The sequence below is a fragment of the Pholis gunnellus genome (genome assembly GCF_910591455.1).
Source record: "Pholis gunnellus genome assembly, chromosome: 8".
Classification (NCBI taxonomy): Eukaryota; Metazoa; Chordata; class Actinopteri; order Perciformes; family Pholidae; genus Pholis; species Pholis gunnellus.
Window position 1 is genome coordinate 4,520,842 of NC_136534.1, and position 19,977 is coordinate 4,540,818.

At 40.5% G+C, this 19,977-nt stretch overlaps 2 protein-coding genes across 2 annotated transcripts; one reads left to right on the plus strand and one right to left on the minus strand.

Moving 5' to 3' along the window:
* Positions 1-1,137: 1,137 nt before the first annotated feature.
* mc5ra (melanocortin 5a receptor) lies at positions 1,138-8,326 on the plus strand (the record flags this gene model as incomplete). Its single annotated transcript, XM_079164595.1, has 4 exons — positions 1,138-1,305; positions 2,262-2,368; positions 6,137-6,325; positions 7,756-8,326. Exons 1-4 carry the CDS (start codon positions 1,141-1,143, stop codon positions 8,324-8,326), a joined length of 1,032 nt encoding a protein of 343 aa, XP_079020721.1. The 5' UTR covers positions 1,138-1,140.
* Positions 8,327-12,566: 4,240 nt separating this feature from the next.
* Positions 12,567-14,843, minus strand: mc2r (melanocortin 2 receptor; the record flags this gene model as incomplete). Its single annotated transcript, XM_079164594.1, has 2 exons — positions 12,567-13,128; positions 14,491-14,843. 2 exons carry the CDS (start codon positions 14,841-14,843, stop codon positions 12,567-12,569), a joined length of 915 nt encoding a protein of 304 aa, XP_079020720.1.
* Between the last annotated feature and the right edge of the window lie 5,134 nt (positions 14,844-19,977).

The following is a 19,977-nucleotide window of genomic DNA, read 5'->3' on the forward strand; positions in this document are numbered from 1 at the left end:
GAGTCTTTCTGTGTGCATTTGCAATTATTGAGACTGATCTGACCCCATATTCCTCTGCTGCTGCAGCAAACTCTCCTAAGAGTTTGATATTGTTGTAACAGGTAAAATAGCAATAACATGTCAACAAGTGTCTTTATTCTTGTTCTATAATTTCATAAATACAACAAACTATAGTGTTTGTATATATAATATAACTATATATAAAACTTTATAAACTGTGACATCAAATATCTTTTGCAGCACCAGACAAATTTTATTTGGTGGAAAATAGGACAAAATGTCTCTTTGGATAGTAAAGGTTGCCGACCCCTGAACTAAACAATGCAATCTTCAGTGTTGACAGTTTAATAGATCAGACACTGATGATCTTTTTTTCAGCCGAAATGCTTTGCGCTGGTTAGGGGGTACTTGGCTGAAAAAATATTTCACAGGGGGTACATCACTGAAAAAAGGTTGAGAACCGCTGCTCTACAGTAACCCAGAATGGACAAACCAACATGCTTTGGCTTCCCGACTGTGGACAGAAAACACAGGGAAGACAATGTAGTTTTGTTTGTTGTTGGGGCGACGTGGCTAAGTGGAAAGCAGGGCCGTTCTTCAATCAAAGGATCGGCAGTTTGATCCCCAGCTCCGCTAGTCGCGTCTCGATGTGTCCTTGAGCAAGACACTTAACCCCTGTAGCTGTGCCTACGGTGTAATAGAATCTGAATCGTAAGTTGCTTTGGATAAAAGCATCTGATAAATGACTGTAATGTAATGTTCTCCAGCCAGAAAACACATCACAGGAGACCTCTGTTGGGGTTGAGGAGCTGCAGCTTTTATTTCTGCACAAACTCTTCTGCTCTGCTGCCAACGCATTCACCTGAAGTATGCTACTCTTACAACAGCTAAGAAAGGGCCAGTTGAGTCATTTTCTCATAGACTTCTATACAATCTGACTTCTTTATGCAACCGGAGGAGTTGTCTCCTGCTGGTCAGTAGAGATATTGCAAGTTTTCAGACACTTCCATGTTTTATCTGAGCTGCAGTCAAAACTAAATATGACACTGTCTCACATTGACATGTGTTTTTTTTTGCAGCCTGCTTGAAAGATGGCATCCACAAAAGAGCAGCAGTGATCTGGACAGAGCCACAGCAGGGATGAATCTGTCTGAGTCCTCCTACCAAGAGGAGTTGCTGCTGGGTAACTTCACCGTGGCTTACTCCTACTACCACCAGAACTACACCCTCACCCCCCCGCTGCATCCAGACAAGACCAGCACTTCCAAACCTGCAGCATGCGAGCAGGTCCACATCGCTATAGAGGTAAACAGTACACATGGTACTGATCACCGAAATAGATATTTTTCTTTTAATGTAAATTCAGGGGAGACACTACTGGTGAATACGGTCAAAACTTTAACCTATAGATATTATAATTAAACTTGAAAACATGACAACATGACAGGCAATTCCTTTTGTAGTACAATTTTCCGAACTTAAAATTGCAAACGATCTTATCAAATATGTGCTAATTTGCATACATGTCCAAAACCCAAATCTGAACATTGAATAAAGACATTTAAAATTCTTGTGTCATGTTGTTGACATATTACAGTCAAATGTTATAATAGAATTTTGGATATATCTCTGTATCACTCCATAAATCAGAAAATACTGTCAACAGCCATAACAAATATACAAAATGTGGCCATGTTTTAGAAGTCATTGTTGTATAAATCAGGCTGTGAATCAATCAAGTTTTCTATAGGTTATAATAAACTATGCAAATTAAGCATTATTTAATGGTAACTTCTGGTGCATTTGGGGAGAATTCTACAGACGCAAACAGACAAAGAAGTAAAATAAACACCTAAGTGTGTATTTGGGATGTTTTTTCTCTCCACTAGTCTGAAAGAATAATTGTTTTGAAAGCTAAATAGCACAAAATCTCAACATTGACCAGTGCGTGAAAAAAAGAGATATTCTGTTTTTCAATACAGTGCTCTACTGTACTACATTATTTTCTGCTACACCCAATTACCTACTCACTATTACTACACCTTTCTCCTGTATTTCTTACCGTGTTACTCTACATTGACTTGGCCCTCTCGTATTGATTCTTTTTAATAGTTTCAAAGTTCTGATGTGTAAAATACTTCAGGAAAAAACTAAAACAACGCCCGGATTGGGACACATACTCTATTTCAGGCCACCCTACTATTCTGCTGATCTCCACTCGTTCAATTCTTCTCTCTTACACAGTATTCTGCTCTCCCCAGGTCTTTCTGATCCTGGGTATCATCTCCCTGCTGGAGAACATCCTGGTCATCACAGCCATAGTGAAGAACAAGAACCTCCACTCACCCATGTACTTCTTCGTCTGCAGGTAAACGGTTCAGCTGTTGAACACACTCCATGGAATATATAATGTAATAGACTAAAAACAATCTTAATAGATTCCATGCTGGTACATGTTCCCATAAATATACCAGCGCAGCAGGATTGAACTAATCCTCATATGACTTGTACAATATCTTACTAGAAGTTATTTAGGTTTTATTCGTGAATTTTCCTACAAATGTCCAGCAACACAAGCGATCGGTGTATCTGCACAAACCCCTGCAGTGTTTAGGAAACAAAACTACTTGGTTAGGTTTAGGAAAAGATGGTGGTTTGGGTTAAAATAACTACAGAAGTGGCTTCACTTCAGTAGAGAAGTTTCTTGACAAATAAGTCAACATTGTCTTCTGGTTCTTTTTGCTACGCTATCTGTCCTAGCTCACGATTACGTGGATTACATATGAATTGATTACATGGGTTATGTATACACATTATTGTGCATTATTTTTTATAGTAGTAGCTACAAACAGTGCAGCAGTAGTTTATCAAACTTTTGCTATTCTTCAGTGTTTATCCTATAACTTGGTGTGATACTTCCAGTTGTAGTAATGCTGCGATATAATAAACCACAACTTCATTTAGGATTATGCCCAATGTATGAAAAACATAAAGGGAAACAATAAAGGCCTCAGGCACATCTACAAGATAACTTATAATGCAGGTGACACCTTAAGGCCCCGATCATCTCATTTTATATTGTGTTATCATATGTTTTATGCACATTTCTGAAGAAGAACTGAATGAAAGCATCACATATGCAAATTAAAGTTAATTTAGACAGTAAAGTTCAGAGGTGTCAAAGTGGCCTTATTTCTAAAAGTGAAGATAATTTGCACATCTGGAACTTGACAGAAACTGATTTTTTAAATATTGTGTCTGTCTCTGCCTATTCATTTCACTTACAAAAATAGCACACAGTATGTGTTGCCAGAGGAAACTGGTCATAAATCTGGTCATAAATCACAAATTAAAAGTGAAAAAATAAAATGCCATATGGTCCGCCTGAGGCCTTTCTGAGATTCTTACAATCTCTGCTTAGTTTATACATAATTCTAGTTAGTGGAAACACACTTTGCTTTTTCTGTTTTATATACATGTGATTGTCCTGCAGACATTTGGATTCATGACAAAAGACATCAGTTGGATTGAGTCACAAGTCACCAATTTGATGACTGCACCCAATGGGATTCAAACATGACTTGCACCTCAGTTTTGACATCAACACCAGTCAGACTGAGTGTCCACATAGTGGACACGTTCACTGGCAGGGCTCTGTCTTTGAAAAGTTCTGAGATTTTTTCAACTAGAAGCGCTAGGAAGAGTCATGGACACACTCTCCTCAATGGGAACAATTGAAAAGAGACGCTGGCGCTCATAAACAGAGTCTCATGATGTGACAGATTTAATCCCCTGCTCAAAACCAAATCTAAAGAGTCTCAGCTGACACGCCAGCAGCGGGTTTGGAGACAGAGCAGACATTCAGGTGCACTGTAGAGTTTTTTGGTCAGCAAAGGTTACGCTTCCATTTATGTGTTTTTTAATGATTTCTCTGAAGCGACTAGAGTGTATCTACATGGAGTGACAGAGGAGAGAAAGAGAGGGTTACTGTAGAATGAGAGCATTGCTATCTTTCTCTATGTCACCATGACCTGCAATAAACCCACTGCCACAGCTCCATCAACAGTGAGCCAGTTGAGATGGTGGAGAGTATCTTGGAATCACCCTTGACAATGAACTCAGCTTCACACATCTCCAGCTGGAAGATCGCTGCATTCACTACAAGCTGTCTTAGCTTTTCTTAAGATGTATATAATATAAGAATAAATAAGCCACTTTGTTACATGCCACAATTAAATAAAACAGCTGTCGCAAAAGTACCTGATTCAGTTAGAATTGGCTTCAGTGTCAATTAGCTTAGCGTTTGTGTTTTGTGCTGCAGAGCTAGCTATTGTGCAACTGGATTAGCCTTTCTGCTACTGGGTTAGCTCGCAGAGCAGCGGCTCACACTAGTTCATTGGCTCAGTGGGTGTGTTTTGTGCTATCGGGTAAGCCTTTGTACTGCTGGGTTAGCCCTAGTGCTCCTGGGTTAGCTCGCTGAGCAGCGGCTCACACCGGTTCTTTGGCTTAGTGGATATGTGGTCATGAGTTAACTTCTGGACTTCACTGTCGGCCCGTTTGTCAGTGTTTTATTCCAAATTGTGTTTATGTTTTGTTTTCTCTGTTGTTTAAATGGATTACAGGTTTTTTTAAATGTTTGTTGCTGGTGCCTCATTGGCTCATGTATTCAATGTTGACCAATCACAGTACACTTTACACGTTACTCATGATTCCTCTTGTACTGGGAGCATATCTGGTCTGAAATAGGAGGTCCAAAAATGCCTACAACCCATCTTCCTATAATGATCCTCATGCTACTTCACCATACTCACTGTCACCAACAGGAGCAAACCCCTAAAAGACCCACACAATGCCTTTAAAGTCATGTGTCTCCCTACCTCCCAGCAGTAACCAGTAACACTGGTCATAAACTGTCATTATATCAAGACATTGGAGCGGTGAAAGGTGAAAGTTGAGAACATTTTAATTGTTATGTTCTACCAAATATTCCATTGATGAATCGAGTAATCGGATATGAATATCTTTGCTTTATTATATATTAATAGTTAATATACAAAAGAGAAAATAACACGGACCAACTAATTGGTTTCCTTTTTAGAAAAATCAACATTTGTATTGCTTATATTGCATACAATAATATTATCTGTCACTAAACCCATTTACAAAGTTTAAATAGAGAATAGAAAAATAGTTTGTTCCGAACTGTCCCGAAGTCTGAACCATCAAAAATTCTAAATGTTATCCTTTTAGGGGGGGAGTGAGAGACAAAAACTGAATTTTTTAGTTCGTCAAGGTTACAATTTAAGTCAGACTTTATAGGTATATAAATGAACTTGCCATTGTTGGATCAATATGCTGCCCCTGGCCTCTCCCTCCTAGATGGAGAGGTGATGTCTCTGTTTTGTGCTGGTGACGTGGTTCTAAATTCTCCTACTGAAAAAGGACTACAGCAACAGCTGGGCATAGTAGAAAAGCACTGTCAGAACTGGACCCTGGCAGTAAGTATAAAGAAAAGTTTCTTATTTTTCAAAAACGTCCTTCTACTATAAATAATCATACAATTGAACATAGTGTAAATGAAAGGCCTTCCTTGGTATAACCATAACAACATCCCTGTCCCTGAAGATCCTCTTCTTCTCATTTAAGAAGACTTTGATGTCCCTGGTGACCCAAACATAAGGTTTGTTGTCGGGGAAACAGTGTACAGTCTCTGTTAGAACAACAATATATACACAGAAGTTCCCCTTTATACAATCCTTAAGACCATGAATGCCTTCTCCATTCGAGTATGCTGTACTGCGTAGTGGCAGAGGGGTTAGAGCATTGATCAATTTCCATACGCCTTGTGAGAATCGCAAGGTCAGCGGTTCCAAAGTGCAATTCATTTGGTATTCAAGTGGAATTCATATTACATTTCTGCATTTATAGGAGTGCTTAAAATGTATTTTAGCGCTCTGTATTGACACCGCATTTTGTGCAGAAATGCATTGTAGTTGAATTGTTGGTTTTCACTGTGATATGAATGTGTCGTCTTGCAGGGGGAGGCCTGGGACAGCTACTCTTCGGGCTCCTGTACATGTTTGTGAATGTCTATGCATAGGATCAGAGCTTAACCTAACTTGTTTGGTTGTTGCAGTCTAGCAGTAGCGGACATGCTGGTGAGTGTGTCCAACGCCTGGGAGACCATCATCATTTACCTCCTCAACAACAGACAGCTGGTGGTGGAGGAACACTTCATCCGGCAGATGGACAATGTGTTTGACTCCATGATCTGCATCTCTGTTGTGGCGTCGATGTGTAGCCTTCTGGCCATCGCTGTGGACAGGTAATGATGGAGGGAGACGGTGTTGTAGACAAAACCACCTAAATTGAGACTAAGTCTTGACCAAGACCAGATTGCAGACCAAAACTTTGAGGGGTTGAGACCAAGTCAAGACAAAGCCAGGGCGAGATCGAGCCAACACCAGAGTCCCACACTACATGACAAACTTAGGATTACATGTGGAACATGCCATCCTGAGGCACTCCTCAAATTGGTCTGAAAGATCCACATTCCTATAAAAACACCCACAGAAAGCAAATGACGATTCATCTTCATTCAGCTTTCTTATTGGCATATGCACATGTGTGTATATAGTATAGCATGAGAAAATAATCAAAAGCCATTGCTAATGTGGGAATTTTAATTTAGTTTTCCACAACCAAACTAATCCAAACAAACACTAAGGAGCTGAAATCAATGTAACCATCTTTATTCAACACTTCTTTTCTATGTTTTACCATCCACCTTACACAGTAAAATGTTCTGCATTGTAGTGTGTGTGAAGGGGGGTGGGGAGAGGTGACAGCAGTTTACAGTAACAAAAATGTGAAATTAGAAATGAGTTAAGTTAGTTCTTGTTATCTATTGAAATCCATGTATAACAAGAACACTCTCAAAAGAGTCAGTGTGCATAATTACATTGCTCTGCTTGTCGTCAAACAAGGTACAAGGTCTCCCTTTCAGTTCGACTTATGAAAATGTTACGTAAAGACAACTTACATACATTTTTAACAATAGAGGCTGTGCAGTGTAATCAGCAAACAACTGCTGGATGGATTTCTTTCAAGCTTTTTTTAGGAATTATTTTACTCAAATTCCACAGGAAATCAACAACCTCTCTAATCTTTGCCCAATGAGAAACACAATATAATAACCTGTTTCTTTCTGAAAGCAGTCTTAGAGATTAGTTTACTCATCGTGGTTAGTACTGCTCAGCCTGTGAATACCGTTGTAAAATGTCTTCCGTGGCTCTGGAGGAGCTTTGTCAAGTCTGGAAAATAACTTTGATGATATCATAGTCAGGGTTATCTTGGTTTCTTTTGGGAAATGTAGGATTCACCATTTAGGAGTTTGCCCCTTCCAGGGACAAAAATTCAGAATATCTTGACCTCTGCTCCTTCAATTTTTCAATTGTCTCTCATAAGTATCCTGCATTACTAAAGTACCTCTTTAAAACTCAAATAAATAAGTGGTACATACTACTGTATGTGTATTGCCTCAGATTGTGGTTTCCGAGAACTTGAAGGGCCCAAAACACCAAGTGACACAGATTAACCATAAAGCTGCCGTGACTGCACAGGGATATATTCAACTCCTCTTGACACCTAAAAGGTCTCTGCCAATGATTAAACATTTTCACTGGCTAGGCAAACTTGCTAGAAAACCATAGGGTACAGGTTACCTCAGAAATGTATTTATGTCATTATCTACAGGTACGTCACTATCTTCTATGCACTGAGGTACCACAACATCATGACAGTGAGGAGAGCTGGCTGCATCATCGGGGGAATCTGGACCTTCTGCACGGGCTGCGGGATCGTCTTCATCATCTACTCAGACACCACCCCTGTCATCATATGCCTGGTCTCCATGTTCTTTGCCATGCTGGTCATCATGGCCTCCCTCTACAGCCACATGTTCATGCTGGCGCGTTCCCACGTCAAGCGCATCGCCGCCCTGCCCGGCTACAACTCCATCCACCAGCGGGCCAGCATGAAGGGGGCCATCACGCTCACCATCCTGCTGGGGATCTTCATCGTCTGCTGGGCTCCCTTCTTCCTTCACCTGATACTGATGATATCGTGCCCGCGCAACCTCTACTGCGTGTGCTTCATGTCCCACTTCAACATGTACCTCATCCTCATCATGTGCAACTCGGTGATTGACCCACTGATCTATGCCTTCAGGAGTCAGGAGATGAGGAAGACTTTTAAGGAGATCATCTGTTGTTACAGCCTGAGAAATGCCTGCACCAACATCTGCGCTCTGACGGGTAAGTACTAAGAGAGACAGACTCAGAAGGCCAATAGCAGAATTTGTAGGATGAAGACAACTGTGTCATTGCTCTTTTCAGTCTCTACAGTGTACAGTCAAGCACATTTGTCTTCTGTCCATTATGAACTGGAAAGGGGACTGCCACCATTTCTAGGGAGGTTAAGCTACTATCTCCTAATGTCGTCGCAATGTGCTCAAATTGTCAATCCAAACGTATGCTCTCATTACGTTGAAATGTCAGGGCATTCTAACAAGGACATAAAATACCCTGGATGGTGAATTTTCTCCCCAGAGACTCTGGGGAAAATATCTGATTGGTTGCATTTTATTTTCCAACACGAAAACACTTGAATGCACAAAGCATGCACAGAAAACAACACAAACAAATCAGCGTAATCAAAAGCTTTTTGATAGCTCTTTGCGTTGACAAGATATGGACCAATAAACTTCTTAGGGGCGTGGCTTAATATCAATACACATAACTTCCCAACCATTGGTCCAACAATCACAAAACTCTCAGCATATGTGCACATCGCATCCTGTAAGAGATTTTTGTTGCATTCAACCACTAGGGGGCGCTACAGTAAACCCGCGAAGTTGTGCTTTTTGTCACTTTTTGCATTTTTCAGCCTTCGTACTTTAATGAACTCCTAGAGAATTTAAGCGATCAACTTCAAATTTGGTCAGGATGCTCTTAAGACCTTTGTGATTAAAAGTAATTAAAAGCTAGAGTTTTTCGTGGAAGAACCTTGACGTGGCGTGGCGGCCATTTTGCCTCTTTGGCCATGAAAAAGGAAGTTGTTATAACTCCAAGGTACATTATCCAATCCACACAAAACTTCTTATGCATGATGCTACTTCAAGCCTGAACATACTTCAATTGAAAAAAATGAAATAACTCATAGCGCCACCTACTGGCAAAAGGAAATGTCATATTATATACTTTTATTTACTCCTCCTAGCCAGTTCAAAAGAGCAGCCCCGGGGCTACGCTTGACGTACATGTATGAAACTGGTCAGAACATGTATCACATGCTATGGTTTGGATAAGGAGTCACTCTCTTGTCTGTATTTTCATATTAATTATAGCTGCTCTATTCTGTCAATGTGCTCACTGATGTATGACAATTCTTACTGCATCCATGCCAATAAGTTTACACTTGAAATGTAAAAATGAATGTACATACCGCTTTACAGTGCTTTCTGTAAGTGTGTGTCGGTGGCGCCTACCTCCCAACTGAAAAGCTTGAGAGAACTTTATCACAGAATGCAACCATCTGCCTGAAATTGCTGTTCTGCATCATTTCTTAGTGGTAGATTCTAAGCATTTGTTTCCCAGTGTTACATTGTAATATTTATTACCAAAAAAAACAAAAGAAAAACAATTTGTATTATTTGTTTCTTGAGACTAATCCATGGCATTTTTTTAATGCACATAGACAGCGAGACACTTCGGGAAAAAACATGATAAACACAGTATTAAAAGGATGTTTTGTGTTGTAAATTGCCTTAACGTTGCTTCCACACATGCTTATTGTAAGTCTGCGCAATTGTGAGATCAAAACAAGAGCATATGAATATGCACACATGGAAACTGCTTTTATTAAAACGCAATGATATTCTTTTCCCTACAGGTTTATTTATTGGAGAAAGACAGTTATTTTCATTTTGCTCACGATACCTGCAACATGACATATCTGTGGAATTATGCAAAGTGATTTATTGTTGTTGATTGTACAGTTGTACAGTTGTCATTCCCACAGAAGCAGCAAAAACACTGAATGTGATGTGACACTGGACAGGGTTGAAGCCCACATGCTAATCCCATGCTCAGCCCTAGGTTTATGTACAGTGAGACCATATTAACAGTTGTGTGGACATTGTTAATGTTAGTTATGGTAAAGATGTAAATGTGAGCTTCAAACGAAACGGCTGATGCCAGTGTCGGTCACGTTGCTTCAAATTATTTATTTTTTATTTATCTGAGTCTGCAATAAAAGCAAAAATGTAAAGTGGTGAGCTGTTTTCACATTATTGTTTGCATCAGGAGCTGTGGTAAACCGTGGCCCTGCGAATAATGGAGGTCACAAGGTTATGAATGATCCATGTGAATAAATAACATCCTTTGAGTGAAATAGGTTATGAGCAATGTTCCTACGTGATCATTTTTGACATTTGGGGGGGTGAGATTGCATTCAAGTCCTGAGAGAGACGGATGATTGGGTGAGGGGTGGAAGGTTAGACAGCCAGCGAGGCAGAAAAAAGATGGCAAGTTATCAAATATTTTTTTTTTTTTAAAACACAGAAACACTCAGAGATGCAGGGTTATGCTATAGAAAGGATCCGTCTTTTGTTCGCATGTTTACGTTCAGCAGGCAGCCTTGCAGCCATTTCAATCAGGAGAGACAAGTCAGATAAATAAAAGATAATAGTTTATTATTAACAGATGATATGTGATGATAAAGTCTTGATAGAGTCTTTAGCGCTTGGACTCTACTCTTAGGGAGATTTGTAATCGAGGGGCGTCTGCCCTGAGCAGCAGCAAGATAAATCCAGACACTGGTGGTGGCTGATGAGGCTAATAGAATGATGAGATGATGAAGCCGATGGATCTGCGAAGATTAGGCAGAGATGGGGAGGTGGAGGGGTGCGTAATAGCAGCATAAATGTACTGAAGGTAGAGAGACAATCATATTTAAAAGAGACAGCAACAAGATGATAGGCTAACCATGTAATTGTGTCGCTGTGCTATTAGATAAAGGAGACCATAAATAATGAGTGAGCATGCCAGAGGATTGATTGGCAGATGTATGAGAAATAAACTACGGGCTTAAGCATACAAGTGTATAGTCTTCCTGTCTGAACTTACGCTAGACCTTAATTTCCGAACTCCGATTCCTTCCGAGTTAGTTTTTTTTCCCCATCCCGAAAATATGACATATTTTCACAAAAGGGATCCTCTCTACTCATAACCCAGGTGCATGGAAACACAAATTACATGTCATTCAAACTCAAGGGAAATTAAATGTTCTGGTGGCAGTAGCCTTGATTTAGGCGTCATCAAATACCAAGTGGGAAAATGTGACCTTGTGTGAACCTTTGTGCTGCAGGACATCCTTGACCACCCACAGCTGTTCATTGACGGTGCAGGTGTGTGTATTGCAGTGGCGGGCCGTGCATTTTATACCTGGGCCTTCAGTGCTGTCCTACTACAGTTGAATCACCTCCTAATAACCTCATTCTGACACCACAGCTACGGGTTATATTATTTCTTTGTTATTTATATGACAACAAAGCAGGTAGAATAACATAAAACACAAATAACACAATTCATCAGAGCTCTGCACATTCCAGCAAAACTGCGGCGCTAAAAAATGCATTCCGCCACACACTCACGACCACCATTCAAATATTATTCACATCAGAAGGTAACAATATTAATCATATAAAAACGTGTCGTTTTTTTTAATATCGTTATCAACGAAAGTTAACACAGTAGTAACGCTACTGCAGATGTTAAAACAAATGCAGTTCACTTACCAAGCTGCTGTTCACTATTTGAAGACAAAGACCATCCTCCTTTTTTTGATTACAAAGAGTTTAATACCGCGTTTGTGGTTCAGTTCCGGTAAGAAGCCATGGACGTCAGTGCTGACAGTCGAGTCTCCACAGTTGTATTTCTTGACTACGTTTTAATGCGTTTGAGCGCTGAAAATGTCCGCTCAACAGAGGCAGTAGATATTGGGATTGTCACCGCCCAACATGTCACGCTAGCCCACTGACCAATCACGTACTTGTAGGCCAGTTGGAAGGCTCTGGCATGTCAAAGAATACGCCCAACATGTCAAACTAAAAATCTGATTGGTTGAAGAGTATGACAATCAACAATATCATCCCCATTTACTTAAACTGCATAGGGATTCACAGATTTCTTTACTTAGAAACAGCATAGGGGCGAAATCTGATAAAAGCTCTACTTAAAACAAGCTACACTGGAAGTAGCGCAACTGAGGAAGACAGTAGCTATGCAATGAGATAATAAGCTAATGGGAAAAAATATTTTGAATACATGTATTGTATTTATGAAAAATAGTTAAATTATAAAATAGCTATAACTTTATAATTCTGTGTAGGCCAGCAGAGAAGGCTTTGCTGGCGCTGATGGCCCACCGCTGGTGTATTGTTGTCTGCAGGTAAAGGGTAACTATGCACTAAATCAAAGGCTGAAATAAAAGTCAATAGATCTTGTCTATGAGCACCTCTTCCAGTCTGAACAAAGCAGCATCTTCCTGAAGGTGTGTCTGAGTTCGGCGCTGCGGAAGGCATAGATGGCCGGATCGATGAAGGCGTGGCTCATCAGCAACACCACATGCAGCTGGAACAGCGAGCGGTAACACTCACAGTACGGGTTGGCTGGGCAAACCATGATGATGATGAGGTGGAGGAAAAACGGTGCCCAGCACACCACGAACACCCCAAACAGGATGGTGAGAGTCAGGGCCCCTCTCATGCCGCTGCCCCACTGCCGCTGACGCCGGCACTTCCCCCCACCGCCGGCGGCGGGCAGAGACGCGATGTTCCTGGCATGGATGCGTGCCAGCATGAACATGTAGACGTAGAGGAAGCAGATAATTGCCAGGGAGACAACAAAGAAGACAACAAAGCAGATCATGATGAACTTGGAAGCGAAGAACCTCACCATGAGCACGGCAGACAACCCGCATGTTGTCCAGATGACACCCAAGATGACCTTTGTGCGTCGCATCGTCATAATATTGTGGTAGCGAAGGGCGTGGAAGATGGTGATGTAACTGGAAGTGAAAACAAATAATTTTGTCATCTGAAAGTCGGTATATACAGAAGTTTTTCTAAAAGTAGCCAGCTATGCTTTGTGCGACGGTACTTGTAAAAATGTCCGCCACTGACCATCCTGATACATTGATTTGAATGGGGATGTCCGTTTTATTCCCTCTTTATTTATATGTATACATATATACTGCTCTGCCTATGTTATCACACTTTATGCAAGATTTTATTGGCTGTATCAAAATAAGGTCTCCATTTACGTAGACGGAAATTGAATTAAATTGAATTGAATAGTTTCTAAAAAAAGGATTTACAGAGCAGTAGCAGTAAAAAAAAAGTATTTTACATTACATTAAATTCATACATCCATTCATACTTACATACATACATATAAACACACATATTTACCATGTTTAAGGTGCTACGAGATTGCAAGCATATGTATCAACAGCACTCAATATGGCGATGGCTGAGCCGGTGGTTAACGATTAACAGCGCTAGGTGCAAACTACAGAAACAGTGCAGACAAAGCTAACAGTGTTTACCTGAGGGGCACCAAGATAAGATAAGATTACATAAAATAGGCAAATGGTACACAGACAACACTTACGAATCATTTCAATGGAGTTTATTATATCGTTAGCGTTAGCGTTATAGGTCATGCTCACATGCAATAAAAGCACGCCCGGCTTTGTCAACAAAGCAAAGAGAAAATCCCTCCACACTTTCTACCTAGCACCAAACTGTGGACGAACATAATAAGCAACTATAAAGTGTTCTTTTTATTAAAAAAAAAATATATATATATATACATTTATACATATTTAAGTGAAATTTTCATTGTATGTGTTGTGTTAAAAGTGGTAACCATGGCAGGAATGGGAAGTGTTCATGACTTGGGGTAAAGCATTCAGAAAAATTCAGCAGTGGGTCTTTTAATAAGCTGTGGATCTATGAGTTAGAGCCCAGAGTTCAAGACTTTTCTAAATTCTCCCCAGAGTCCTAGTTAGTGAGACATGTGGCTTTGAATTTAAATATGAGCAGAGGATAATTGGTTATGGGGTCCACAATCCACAGAGAATCAGTTCAAAACAGCCAACACAGCAGTAAACTGATCAAATAAATCCTGAGTATACCCACCATGGTTCTGGTTTCATTTAAAGTCACTGAAGCCACTTTCATCTTTTATTTGAAATGGAACCAAATAGCTTTAAGCATCATAATACCTCTGATATGGGGATTCTGGTGGATTACTGTGCTAGAAATAAATTCATACCATCACATTAAAATCTATCCCTCACACTGTTAAAGGTATAAATGGTTTAGAAACACTGTAAATGTAAAACATTTCTGTGCTACATACATACCGGTCTGCAGCAATAGCCAGGAAACTGAAAATGGAGCCCACAAACGACATACACAGCAGGGAGTCCATCACGTCGTCCAGGTTTGTCTCAGAGTGACCTTTCTTCTCCAGGTGTCCCACGTTGGCAAACATGATCATCAGGTTCTCCCAGGTCTTGGTGAGGCTGGCGATGGTGTTGAAGGCCGCCAGGCTACAGATGAAGCAGTACATGGGCGAGTGCAGGTTCCTGTTGCGTATGACGGCCACCACGACCAGCAGGTTCTCGGCCAGGCTTACCACACCGATGATGAAGAAGAGAGGGACAGGGACCTTCACCTCAGGGCAGTCCGACTGATTCGCCGTGGTAGTGTTCATAGTTCTGACTAGATTTACAAGGTAATCAACATGGAAACTACAGCTTCCTAGACATTAATATTAATGCTACATTCTCAACATATGAAGAATCTTTTGAGAAGTATTATCTTCAGTGTTGGATTGCGTCAAGGTTAGCCTACAGTAAGCTATGAGAGTATCTCAATTTTTCATTTTTGCCTTTAATCTTCAGCAGAGTTATGTGACCAGCAATGAACTAAAATGGGGGTGGTGGTGTTGTCAGCTGGTACAATGTGATTAATCAAACATCCAGGAATGGTGGCTACTAAAAAGGCTACTATCTGCATCTCATCGCAAAATGTCCTTTTCACCCACTGCGCGTCCTATTTACAACTGGGGAGTGGGGGGTTAGGAGTTTTGACACAGCTCAGTCATTATCTACAACCATCTGCCTCTCTTTAGCTGTTTGCACAAGGGTCATGCAGGCAATTTTTTCTGTTGGTGCTTCTTAAGACGGTGAGTTTGTCCAGGGCTTAGAGAAAGTCAGTTATTGCCAAGTGAGATTGCAGTGTGGCAGTCTGGATTGATGGTCTTTTGAACTATGTTGAACGAATCCTGTCAGCTGATCTCTTAGAGCCTGGCAAGAATGTTTGCTTGATGCGTCACCTGCAGACAGACAAAAGCAAAATTCATTTAAATGTATTATAATCCCAGAGGTAGTCATCTTGCTGAATGCTTTACATAGAACGACCTCCCGTCCAATGTAGCATTTGGAGTCCTTCATTTGTAATGCACCTGTATTTTCTCTTTGATGAGTAGTGTCACCTTTGTTCCCACATCTAACAGCTCATTTGAAAGAGTATCTTGCTCTTCAACTTGAACATGTTTGGTTCCTCCTTTGTAATTTGACAGTTATGAAACTCATAGGAATATATATAATAATATCAAAAGGAATATTTTCTCATCATTATAATTAAAATGAAGGAACTACTCTGTGATCCGTGTTTGAGAACACCTGCCAGGCTGCAGACTGAAGATGATTCTAATAATTATACCAAGCTCTTAACCAAACCCCTCTGATTCTTCTTTTCTTGTCAATCGCAAAGCGTCTCAGTGTTTTCAGAATAATCAAGGATTCTTCATTAAATCAAATAAAAGAAGATTTTAAACTACTCTGTCCCTTCATCACCATCTTTGACACAAGCTTTGACTCATTTCTCATTCCAGAAATTCAAAGCAGAAAGTGTAGTACTCAGATTTGACTGTGCTTTCAGATAAAATCGCAGCCATGTCACAACCATGAATTCCCCCAGCATTCCATTGATTGCCTCCTTACTTCTAAAGCAAAAGGAGAGAGAGGGGCATGAAAATCAAAGTCGAGAAAGACGGGCTCAGAGCAATGATTAAAACACTGGATTCAAGGTATGTCTTACCGGGGCGAAAATACTTCAGCCAAACTGCTATCCCAACCTTATACGAACAAACGAGCACACCCTATCGTAATCAAAGCCTTTATACATGATGACATTCAAATGTTGTTATATTCTATGTACTCCTGACAGTAAGCCATAATAAACCTATATAAAAACACAGGCAAGGAAGAAAAATAAATACTAATAATATTCTGGTGAGGGGAATTGCAGTGGATGCAAACCAAGATGCCACTCCCTGATGGGCTTATACAGAATACAATGAGTTTTGGCAGGTCATACACCTCAGGTTCATGTTACCCTTTGGAGCCTACAGGACACTCTGTGAGGCTGTATTTGTGCTTTGAGCTACATGCTAATATCAGCATGGCAACATACTAATAAAAACGATGCTAACATGCAAATGTCTATCAGCATTTCATGGTCTCAATCTCTAGTTTTAAGTCTTCTTTAATACAGCATGATGTTCATTTAGTAAATTATGGTCCATTTTAAAGTAAAATAGACCATTAAGCAGAGTATGCTTTTGGGCGGGCTTACGGTGATTGACAGGTCACTGCCGTGACCAGACCCGTATACAGATTCTCTACGTCGCTCCTCTGCATACTAAATATTGTAAGTTCCGTTCATTGGTTGAAAAAAAACCCACATGGCGACGGTCGTATTCCAAGACGGCGACGGCAAGTATAACGGAGATTCGTAATCAGTGGGCATCTGTCCTGAGCTGCAAGGTAAATGCCCCCCCCCTCCATGGAGTCGATTCACTGGTGGTGATGCTAGACCTTATTAAGTTATTACAATTTATCCTGTGGGGAAATACATCTGTACCAAATGGCAATTTATGGCAATCAATCTAATGTTTATCAAAATATTTCAGTTTCGACCAATGCGGTGACCGAACAATCAGCTAACCTTACCATAACTCATTTTGATAAAAACTTTAGACCGTTCCTCAGCTTTCACGACACTTTCACTAAAGAAAGAATCAGCTTGATCCATGACCTCCGGCCGACAATCCCACCCACTGCTCAGCTTTTGACTAGTACAGAATAAAAAATAATAGCAACCTAATAACAGCAAAAAGGGTCTCTTCATCTTGTCATCCGTGTTGTTCAGAGTCTCACAGATTTATTGAGTACATAATGACACGGAAGGGAATTATCTCCACTGGTGGTGTAATCACTTCAGGAAATCATGTTGTTTTGTCTGGTGTGTGAGATTGTGTGTGTGTGCTTCTATGTGTCTGTGTGTGTGTGTACATAGTAAAGGACAGATGAGAAAAAAGCATAAAGTTTACTTTTTCAAGATGCTACTGCCTAAGTTTAGAGGGCTAGTTAAGAGCAAAGGCACCAAGCAATGTTAAAATTGCAAAGAATTGTCTCACACGTTGAAATAACAGAAAGAGAGATTGAAGGGAAGGAAAAGCCAAAAAAAAGGGAGATGGTGTTGTGATGAAAACTGACAATATATATGTCCCAGTGGTGGGCCGTCAGGGCCAGCAAAGCCTTCTCTGCTGGCCTAAACAGAAAGTTATAGCTATTTTATAATTTAATAATTTTTCATTAATACACTACAGGTATTCTTATTCTTTTTTCCATAAGCTTATTTTCTTATTGCACTACTGTCTTCCTCAGTTGCTCTGCTTCCAGCCTGCAGCGCTGCTTCCAGTGCAGCTTGTTTTAAGTAGAGGTTAAGTAGGTTATGGGTGTCCTGTGACCCTGGGAGCTGCATTGTTGGGGGCCGGACTAGGAATAATTAACAGACCCTATATGAAGTAGCAAAAAATAGCAGCAGCAACTCGACGGAAAAGGCTGTTGGACGACTCAGGAAGGGAAAGCAGTGCTTGACTCAAGCTGTGTTCAGCAAGCGAGGTGAACTGCGAATACAGACTTAGCGGTATGTTGTCAAACGGTGGAAAGAGCACTTTGACGAACTCCTGAACCCGACTAACACATCGTCTTTGGAGGAAGCAGAGTTTGAAGAGGGACGCTGGAGGAATTATTTATCTCATCTGGCCTGGGAACGCCTTGGGATGAGCTGTAAAATGTTGCTGGAGAGAGGGGCGTCAGGAATATTTTGCTTAGCCTGCTGCCACTGAAATATTTCATGTTGAAGCATCAAGATGTCCATTCATTGGATCCCAAAACCATGCAACACCCAAGACCAAAATTAGTATGTGAACAAAGGTGTCATTGGCCTAGTGTTTCTCCCTGCTTTATAACATAGGCCTACTAGATCCCAGCTACTAATGTTCAGACATGATATAAGACAGGAGAAACAAGTCAAACATGCCTTCATCACCACAGATACTTATGCATACACTTTCCTTCCAGCCCATCCCCTTTCACTACGCCAAAACCCACACAGATCCTATCTGCACGTCCTTCCTCCTCTCTTATGAAACATTGCTGCATGTCTTCCCCTTCATTAACTTCCTAGTTTCATCTCTTCTGCTCCTCTTTTTTTAATGTGCTGATGATCAAACAGCTGGCTTTACAAGGATGGACATTGTTGTGCTATTAAATGTGCCTCATGATTATCTGATCTATCCTCCCACGCTGCATAATGAGAAAGATAAAGATCTTTAGTATGCACAGTTGTAGCCCTTAAGTGATGTATTTTGTGCTCAGCTGCACTTAATGTCATTTGCTGGAAAAGGTGTGCACAATATGATTGAAACATTGTACAGTTCTCCGAAAGGGGATTTATTTTTTTCCTATTTCCTAAATATATCACAATTCCTATTAGTGAGAACTATTAGAACTATTACGGTTGCTAGAGGGAGCCATGACAATGGAAGACCCATCATTTATCTGTGAGTTCCCATTGAAAGATGATCAAAGCCATATGAATCAGCCAGAGCTGTACAAAGTGGGAGCAGACTCAGAGATGGTAATGTATGAAGCTTGAGTTACATCCAGTAGCTGAAGCTTCAGAGCGTCCGTCCTATTCTGTTTGCCGTCATTTCATACCACAGCCAACCTTCGTTGTTATTTTCTGCCTGTATTTTAAGATAAAGTGTTACTTAGCGGTAGAGTCTCCTAATGTAAACCTGATTGGTTTGTTCTCCTCTGCCAAATAAGCCATAATCAGACATGCCATTCTGAGTACTTTACTATGTGGCTGTATTAGGCTGTAAAATCTCAGAACCCTGGGTTTCTACTGCCTCCAGCTATGTAAGCATGCACTTACAGTAATGCACTCCTATATTCTGTATCCTACATCACATAGGCGAACCTTTAGTTTGAGTGTCCCTGCTGTATCCTCGATAAAACATTGTGAATGTATAAGCTTGAATTAAATGAAGAATCGTGTAAAAAGCCTTACTTGTTCCTCGTGCTGATACCAGCTGCTGAAACAACCTTCTGATTTAGAGGCCTTTTAGAAGATGATTTGTCATTTTTTGTTTTGTCCTAATTCCTGCAGAGTACCTCAACAAAAGGCTCTGATATAAAGAGCCGAAGTGAACCTGTCCTCGAAAGGGTCTTATGCAGTGGATTGGGTTTATGTGGGAGAGACATGGAACACTGTTGTTGTAGCCTCGAAAGGCTGCCTCACCAAGGTTGTGGCGCATGTTATTTTGTCCATTTCTTTGTTTTTCTTTATTTTTTGTCAGTATGCTAATTCATGATATCGGCACAAGGACACTGACCCTCTCCCTTTTTCTCTCTGTCTGTTTAGACAGATATGTCATTCTGGTACATTTGATTCATTCAATAAAATAACAACTGGTGATATTAGAAGTT